Source organism: Brassica oleracea, chromosome C1 (assembly GCF_000695525.1).
Source record: "Brassica oleracea var. oleracea cultivar TO1000 chromosome C1, BOL, whole genome shotgun sequence".
NCBI classification, from domain to species: Eukaryota; Viridiplantae; Streptophyta; class Magnoliopsida; order Brassicales; family Brassicaceae; genus Brassica; species Brassica oleracea.
This window is the reverse complement of record NC_027748.1, coordinates 37409461-37418830: the sequence shown is the minus strand read 5'-3', so window position 1 is coordinate 37418830 and position 9370 is coordinate 37409461. Positions and strand designations below refer to the sequence as shown.

Below are 9370 nucleotides of genomic sequence, written 5' to 3'. Positions count from 1 at the left end.
GAAGAATCGAACCCATGACTAATGTGGGTACATCAAACCCCAGAAAATTTACCGCAAGGCTACCACCACTTGGTTAAAACATATTTTTATTGTCAAAACAATAGTTCAAGCATTATAATTTGATAGTTCAATGAAAAACTAACTCAATCCTATTTCGAATATCGATTAGCACCAATTCGATCGACTAAGTATTAATTGATCATCCGATACAGAGAAGATTAGCATGGTCTCTGCGTAAGGATGACACGCACAAAGCGAGAAATGGTCCAAATTTTTTGCTTTTCAAAAAAAAAAAGGTTTTAATTGATCATCGTCGTCATCTTATTTATACTTCTGTTTTTTGTCTTTTTGCAGGTTGAACCATGAACACAGATGATTTCGTTGGGAAGATGATGTGGGCTCCGTGGCCCATTCTAGCTTTGTTGTTTTGGGCTGTGGCATGAGAAGTGTTTAACTATACTGTGTAATTTGACACGTGCGTAGTGTGTAGTTGCTCACGTACGCGTTATTCTGAAGTAGAGAGTGACCAATTCTCCCAAAGGGCAGGCCATTAAAAAACGAGGACGGAGCATCAGTGAAGAGATTCGCTAATCCTTCGAGGTGTGACCTGAGATCACGTCACCATGTGGAGAAGAATCGTCTCCTCTCATCTCAAAACCCTCGCCGCCGCTGCTTCTCGTCGCCGATCGATTGCCACCACCGTTACACCCGTTGGCTTCTATCTCTCTGCCAATCTATCAGCTTATTCCTCCGTCATCCCTCGCCATTTCAGCTCCGAATCAGGTGGATAAATCATTGCTATAGATTCTCCGTTTTCCGAATTCTGTTTATGGTGGAGTTAGATGCAATTCTAGCTTTTTATGGTGAATCGCGTTACTGTTCTCTGACCCCATGGATTATGTATTTGGTTTAGTGCTTACGTCGTTGTTAATCCAAGTCTCTGTCATTCTCTCTTCACTAATCTAGAACTTTTATCTACTACTGCGTCTTTGTCGATTTTTGCTATTGAGACGGTGGTGAATGACTGTTATTGTAATTTGCAGTAGAGACGGTTGCGAAGAAGAAGGTGGAGGATGTGATGCCCATTGCTACTGGACATGAGAAGGAGGAGCTTGAAGCTGAACTCGAGGTGATTACTTGTGTTTTCGTCTCTTTGCATCTTAACATATATTAATATAAGTTCAGCTGAGGAAATGAAATTTAACTTTTGTCATTGTAATCTTGGAATCTTGAGGGCAGGGGAGGAGGCTGCTTGACATTGACTTCCCCCAAGGTCCTTTTGGAACCAAGGTTAGTAGTTAAGTTTCTATTACCAGAGATTGGTCGTGATTCTCACGTTGAATGTCTTAATTTTATTATCACCGCCAAGTTTTACAACGTATCAGTGTTTTTAGCAATCATAGATTTTATACTGAACACCTAGCACAGATAGTTGATTGACGTATACGAACCAGTGAACCACCCTTTGTTTTGATCCGTAGTATTCCATCACCCAGCACAGTTAGTTTATTTATGCTGTGTATATTTCAATCTTTCACACTACAATATTTTCTTGGTGGACAATGTAATATTAGTTCCATGGATAAAGCACTTATCTTGTATTTGAATTGTACATGGGGTTTGGTGAGTTTAACAAGTCTCTAAGCTGTGTTTGTTAGTTAAACTGTGTCCACGCTAGAGATGTTAAAACGGGCTTGAAGCCCGCGGGCCTAGCAGGCTTTAGTATAAACGGGCGGACCGGTCACCCGTTTATTATGATATAAAAATAAACGGGTTTATACGGGTCCGCCCGTTTAGGCCCGTCTCGTTAATGGGTATATCCGCTAAATAAACGGGTATCCGTTTAAGCCCGTTTATGAATTTTTTTATAAAAAAAATTATATTTAAAGATTATTTTTTCAAAAAATATTTTTTTTTATAATTTTTGTTTTGAAATAAAATAGTTATATTATATATAGTTTGTGTTACAAAACAAATATATATAGTTTGTATTTTTTTTTCTAGAAAAAAGTTTAGGTTATAATTGTGTTTAAAACCTATTAAAATTTGTTGATGTTTTTTATGATATTATGAACTGATTAATATTTAATAAAAGTAAAGTATTTTATTCAAATTTTGCTTTAATTGGAATTTCTATTTGTTATAAGTTTTAAAATCAAATAAAAACTATTAAAAATTATATAAAGATATGACAAAAGATTATTGATAAAAAAAATAGAATTCACAAAAAAATATTTTAACGGGCCTAAACGGGTATTATCAACATTAAACAGGTTTAAACGGGTCTAAACGGGCAGGGCCTACACGAACCCGGGTAGCCCATATTAACATCCCTAGCTAGACTCCACGCTACCTATGATGCTTACGTCCACGATGATCACGAAATTTTTGCAGATGTCACATACAACATGTGAAAGTGTCTGTAGACCATTAGAATTCATTTCTTAGCATTCCTATGTATCTTTTCTAAATTACTGATATAATATAGGTTTTGCGTGCTGTATAATTACTGATGTCATATAGGAGTGGATGAGGTGCTAAATCTGCATGCTGTATAACCAATTGAAATTTGATAACAATTTTGTCATCTTATTGATACCAATTTGTGTTTATCTCAGGAAGCTCCTGCTATTGTAAAGTCATACTATGACAAGCGAATTGTGGGATGCCCTGGTGGTGAAGGCGGTAAGTTAACCTCGTCTTCTCTCTATAAATGGCATATACTCCAAGTTTCTGATATTAATTGTTGTCTTTATTATTAGATATTTCGTATACATATGTATCCAACAAAAACAGTTGTACACATTATCTAGCAAAGACATGTCTAATCAATATTCCTCCTGAAAACTGCAGAGGATGAACACGATGTTGTGTGGTTCTGGCTGGAGAAAGGAAAGTCTTTTGAGTGCCCGGTCTGCACTCAGTACTTTGAGGTAAGTTAACCATGAATCAAACGAGTGTCGTATCATCAGTCATAGGGTCAGAGTCAGAGGAATCTGTAAAAGGATTAGAGCACAAGAGAACCCTGTTGAGATTTTCCATATATGAATATTGACTTGGTTGAAAATGTATGATTGATTGCAGCTGGAAGTAGTTGGTCCCGGTGGGCCTCCCGATGGTCACGGCGACGAAGACAATGTTCACCACCACTGATTCCAGCTTCTATATTCACTTTGTTACATATATTATACAATATTTGTTTAATTTGGAGTAAAAAAAAAGATTCCTCCGTTGGTGAAACAAAGTTGAAAGTGTTTTTGCTCCTTTTAGAACAATGCTGTTTGTGACTTGCCATTCTCATACTTCTTATATTATCAAGTTAAAACACCATAAACACATGATCGGGTTCAGGTTGAGAACGGCGAGTGGCTTAGAGATACAGTATATATTAAAAATCGATTGGCACGTGCGTGCTTTCATTTCACACGTACGAATTGATTTTGAAATGGAAGAGGTATTAGTACGAGTGACCAATTCCAAATAAGAATCTGAGCAAAGAGCCGCCACCACTCAGAAAGTAAAAGCATCGGAATCGTTTCGCTTGATTCCTTCATCATCAATTCGTCATCATGTGGAGAAGAATCGTCTCCTCTCATCTCAAAGCCCTAGCCGCCGATGTCGCCGCCGCTTCCCCTCGCCGATCCATAGCCACCACCGCGAGACCCGTTGGCTTCTACCCCACCGCCAATCCATCAGCCATTTCCTCTTCTTCTTCTTCCGTCATCCCTCGCCATTTCAGCTCCGAATCAGGTGATTAAATCGTCGTTGTTTTCAGATCTCGGCGGTGGATTTTGATTCAATTCTCGATGTAGTCTTTCTCGCGTACCCGTGCCATAGGTTTTAGAGGAAAGTATATGTTATCTACTTTTCTGGTCTCTGATATTATATTTTGTAGGGTTGCCAAAAAGAAGCGGGAGGATTTGATTCAATTCTCATCGCTGTTAAATTTAGTTTTCTGAAATGTGATTGTACTATACAGAAGAGGCGGTTGCTGCGAAGAAGAAGAAGGTGGAGGATGTAATGCCTATTGCAACGGGACATGAGAAGGAAGAGCTTGAAGCTGAACTTGAGGTGATTCCTAATCTTTGATTCTCTATGCATTTTTTTAAAAAAAAAACATATATGATTAGTTGATACGAATTTGCTTTACCGCAACATATATTTTTGTTACCAAAATTTTTTAACTTTGTCATTGTCTTGTTTGGTTAGGGGAGGAGGCTGCTTGACATTGACTTTCCCGAAGGTCCGTTTGGAACCAAGGTTGGTTTACTTTCTTTTATTTTACATATCTTGCAACGCTCACTTTCGTTATGTCTATTTTGTCAGCACCAAACTTTCTTCATATTATCTGGTCTTGTTTTGAACTTTTGTTAATTTCTCTAACGAGTATTAGTTCGCTGAATGAGGCACTGGCTTGGATTTGAATCATATATGGGATTTGAATAGTGCATTCAACAAGTCTTTAAGCTCTGTGTTTATTTGTTTTCCATGGTCCACTGCCCATCTTTCCAGATGTCTATGGATCATGGAAATTTATTTCTTAAGAATCATTTCTCGTAGTATAACACAGTTGAGACGTTTGATCTTTTTTCGTATTGTCTCTTGAGTGAGCAGCATTCATTCTTGTTTGCCTACTACCCATTTGATAACACTTTCCAAATTGTTTTACGTCAGGAAGCACCTGCTATTGTGAAGTCCTACTATGACAAGCGAATTGTGGGATGCCCTGGTGGTGAAGGCGGTAAGTTCATCCATTCGTCACTCTTTTGGTAGATATAAATTGGATGAGAAGAGGCATAAAATGGATAATTTGTATCTACTGCAGAGGATGAACACGACGTTGTGTGGTTCTGGCTGGAGAAAGGAAAATCTTTTGAATGCCCTGTTTGCACTCAGTACTTTGAGGTAAGTTAAAACTCGTATCAGTAGCTTCTGCTAAATGGTAAATACAATAGTCATAGCTCAGACATAACTGTAAAAGGATTAGAGCAAGCACTAGATTGTCCATTTATTTTGGTTAAAAGTGAAAAATCTGTTACTCTCATTTACTCTGAAATTTCTCCAATAAGGTTAAAAAGCATTTCCACCTATTTCCTCTAGTTACTGTTATAGGAGAGTAAAACACACAAATAAATTTACTCCATCTTAAGCAAGAGTAAATATGTTTACTCTACTTTACTCTCTCTCCCATTTTCATTTTTCCACTTATTTTCACCTTTTTATTTCCCTCTCATTTACTCCATTTTTTCCAATCACACTCTTAATAATGAATTGGGTTACATGTATGTTTGCAGCTGGAAGTGGTTGGTCCGGGGGGGCCTCCCGATGGTCACGGCGATGAAGACGACCACCACTGATGCAAGCCTTCTCCCTTACCGCGAGTTTTGCTTTTTCTATTTTCACGTTCTTAAGATATTTTAGATTTTTTATAATTGGAATAAAAAAAAAAATATGCCGCTGGCGAAACACGGTTGAAAATGTTTTTGATCCTTTTAGAACAACAACACTTCGGGTATCGGAAAGTTTGTGAAAATGCCAAAACTCTGACGACCGTTGTTTTACTTTTGTAACAACTCTTGAATCAGAATCATTCTTGCCTTTTGCTTATTATATATTCAACTTTTGTTTTTATGGGTCGACGTCTTTTCAATATTGGACGTTTTGATCTTGTCCTTTGATTCCTTGTGAACGGAACAGCCATACACTTCTATATATTATCGAAAACCCAAATTTTCTTCCGACCTTATGCAGTAATTGGTGTAACATTAATTTACTCATACAATGCATGGCACCTACGTTTTACTTTCCATCTTTTTTAAAATTTATAATGAAGGTGTGTGCAACACGGTGGGGGTGAACATCAAGGCCTCTTTATTCCCTTGCGACTCTAGAATTCATAAATTATTCTCATAGGACTTGAGACCAAATTAGTAAACTTGATTAATCGTAAATGAGACTATGCAGATTGTTAATATCACAAAATTTGTCAGTTCTTATTTATTTCGTATGCCTTTTTGGTTTCATGTTATTTATATGTTGACAATGAAAAGACCAAGCAGAAACTGAATGCTTTTTTTCTTTTACCAACACAGAAAACCTAAATGCTAGTACATATATTATATATGTTTTTTTTAAATAGACCACCCTATGAAACCAAAGCAAAACCTAACTAAGCTATAAAATAGAAGGAAATAAAGACAAACAGACGACACCATTTTCGGAAAAAGCCCGTGGAATATATTCGAGAAAACAATCTAAAATGTTCCGTTTCTATTCTTTTAAACGAAAAAGAAACAAACTATCGAGAAAAAGGACGTCGGAGTTTAATATTCCGTCTCTACTTCAGGACAAATCACCAGATAAATTAGTTTTTCTCTAATAATGTTCGACACAGCTTGCCCTCACTATGAAACCCTCTCGTCTTCAGATATGCATGCATATATATATATCGTATAAGTGTACTATGTATAAGTTAGTCTTTCTGGTGTTAGATTAGATAATTACTAGGTGGAGAAAATAATAGTATGCCATTGGAAAAATGTGATGATTTTACGCCCTTTCCAGTTAAGTGCTTTTAAGTTTTAACAAACTAAATAATAAAATTGAAAGCCTTTTAGCAAAAAAACAAAACAAACTAAATAATAAATTAAACGTGGTTGACAAAAAAATAATAGTAAATTAAACGCGTATATTTTGTTAGCTGACTATTATACACGTGTTTAATATTCTTTTTTATTTTCATTGGTATTTGTTGTGATATGGATACTGGATATAGTTATATTAACCAGTTGTATATGATTAATTATTATTTTAGTATTATTTATCTAAATAAAATTGTGACATGAGGAATATACTATTGTCAAAAAAATATCTTTTAGAGTTTTCGTATTATACATAACATACCTTTAATATACTATTGTCAAAAATATCTTTTACAGTTTTCGTATTATACATAACATACCTTTAAATAGTACAAACATTACATAAGAATTTTAGTGCTAATTTATTACAAAAAGTTATGCTTAATTAGTACCATTTGCCGATATAGTTACACCATCGTAACGATATCAGATGCCACTCGTTCCCCAAATCCCTTTTATATTAAAAGAAGAACATTTTTTAACACTAACCTTATGCTCATGTATTATTAACCAAAATGTCATTTCCTATGTGGCAATATCATATTCACTTTCACACTCTCTAATTAAAAAACTTTCTCTTTACTAGATTTATTACACTCTTTGCCATTATTTATTAATTATAGCTTAGCATAATGTTTTAATAGTATATCTTGGTAACGTACAATCTCAATGTAGACGAAGGAAGTAACCGGTTATTTGACAATGTGTTTTATATCATTTTAAAACCGGTTGACATATATTATATTACATATGACTACTATACTCGAATGTTGTTTAAATGTATATTCGAGATCACACTATATCAAATGAGATTATAACTTGAAATCGGTTTAATGTATTTTTCTTAATGAAGATTATAATTTATAATTTGAAATCGGTTTAATGTATCTTTACATGTGATCTTAATGAAGATGATATCAAAACCAAGTGTTGCTTTTGGTGTGTTACTTTTCGATTTTATGTTAATGTGTTTTATATCATTTTAAAACCGGTTACCATATATTATATTACATAAAAAATACTAAAAAATCTCATTTTCATGTATCGAATATATCACACTATATATTATATCATATATGAAAATAATCAATGATAATTCAATGTATACTCGAGATATTTGGCAATGTCGATAACCATCTATCAATGCAATAAATCAAGAAATATGGCAATTATGGTATTGATTGCCATAATATAATTTTCAAAGATCATAAAGGCATTGTCAACCACACAATACTTGCGTGACAATACATGATTGCCGTATGAATATTACAAATTAGGAAATATGAAGCTAAATATAACACTAATTCCGGTTATATATGTACTCATTAATATTGGCCGAATTTGGTAATGGAAATTCATGGTCGAAACCGAATCATATAATCATATTTTTGATCTGCACTAACTAATTTTGAATTTAATTTAGTTGACTAGAATCTCAGTTTGTTTCCTATACTATTCCAATAAATTCGCATAGCAACGATCAATGCAAGTTTTCAAAATTCAGTATTTTGAATATAAAGGGGATGTGAATATTTTGCCTTGGACATAATTTTAATTGATTTTATGGAAATAATTATGGCAAATAGCTATAATTGCACTCGGTCCGCTTCTTGCATATATAAATACAATGCCATATGATTACATCTCCTCATCCGTAAAGTAGTATCCTATATTATATTTTGTTTCTTTCATATTTTAATATTATTTTGCTTATATTTCGTTTTATTTTATATTTATAATTTAGTTTATGAAAACAATAATTTTATTGCTTTTGTTTCGTTTTTATCTTTACTTCATAATTTATTTTATATAAGTTTTTTGCTTACTCTTATGGATTCATTTCCACGAAATATACTCCAATTATACAAAACAAATACACAAGTTTTTTTTTAAATCCAAGCTTAATTTATATAGACATACACAATTTCGTTGAATCCCCCTTATTATATAACATGTAATATTTCTTTCTAAGACTATTAACTTTCTAATACCTATTGATTCAAAAATCTCTTTAAATCTTCTCATCCCGCGCAGGGCGCGGGTTATCATCTAGTAAAGGATTATAAAACTTGTATCAATATGTACTAATACATCATGGACATATACTCTCAGATAATAACATTTATCAAATATAAAGTGGCATGAATGGTCCTCTTATTGATGTGCTCGATAATCTACATTATAATAGGGCAGTTGCATTACTCCTGATGCGACACATCAGCGATAAGTGGGTCCTATTTTTAAAAAGCGTGAAAAAAATATCAAGTCTGTGACTCGAACCCGGGTAATTGAGATCTAAACAACAACATTTATACCACTGAGCTAAAGGATTCTTTGTACATTGATGGCTGAAACAAATATATATTTATGAAGGTCGGAAACCTTTGCTTCTTCGGTTTTCCCTATGGGACCCACACTTATTTATTTTATCTAATGATTTAATAAATACTTTATAATTCACGTTTTGAAATGAGATTCGTTAAAAAAAAAGCTCAATAAACCTCTTTGGTCTGTAAGCGTTCTCTTCAGTGGAAGTTTAGGGCTTTCAATTTTTAATCATCGGTTCATAACTCATCTAAGAAACACAGATTGGCTCTTTGAGTTTCATGAATCAGTTTTTCTTCTTTAGTCTCTACATCTCTCCATCTTTAATAAATTCATCATCGGTTCTTTTATTTTGCCTGATAAATCATGATTGTGTGGTTTTAATTTTCTTTGGTCATCCTTAG

At 34.1% G+C, this 9370-nt stretch overlaps 2 protein-coding genes across 4 annotated transcripts; both read left to right on the top strand.

The window, feature by feature from the left end:
• The first annotated feature begins 481 nt into the window (after positions 1-481).
• On the top strand, positions 482-3294 carry LOC106322815 (cytochrome c oxidase subunit 5b-1, mitochondrial-like). 2 transcript variants are annotated; one of them, XM_013760965.1, is made up of 6 exons: positions 482-783; positions 1047-1129; positions 1240-1290; positions 2619-2685; positions 2854-2933; positions 3085-3294. In XM_013760965.1, exons 1-6 carry the CDS (start codon positions 624-626, stop codon positions 3151-3153), a joined length of 510 nt encoding a protein of 169 aa, XP_013616419.1. In that variant the 5' UTR covers positions 482-623; the 3' UTR covers positions 3154-3294. The 2 variants fall into 2 exon arrangements, with proteins under 2 accessions (XP_013616419.1, XP_013616413.1); XM_013760959.1 differs by having other exon boundaries at positions 485-783; positions 1044-1129.
• Positions 3295-3454: 160 nt separating this feature from the next.
• LOC106322800 (cytochrome c oxidase subunit 5b-1, mitochondrial-like) lies at positions 3455-5629 on the top strand. 2 transcript variants are annotated; one of them, XM_013760949.1, is made up of 6 exons: positions 3455-3750; positions 3983-4071; positions 4210-4260; positions 4675-4741; positions 4826-4905; positions 5295-5629. In XM_013760949.1, exons 1-6 carry the CDS (start codon positions 3570-3572, stop codon positions 5355-5357), a joined length of 531 nt encoding a protein of 176 aa, XP_013616403.1. In that variant the 5' UTR covers positions 3455-3569; the 3' UTR covers positions 5358-5629. The 2 variants fall into 2 exon arrangements, with proteins under 2 accessions (XP_013616403.1, XP_013616395.1); XM_013760941.1 differs by having other exon boundaries at positions 3468-3750; positions 3980-4071.
• Positions 5630-9370: the final 3741 nt, after the last annotated feature.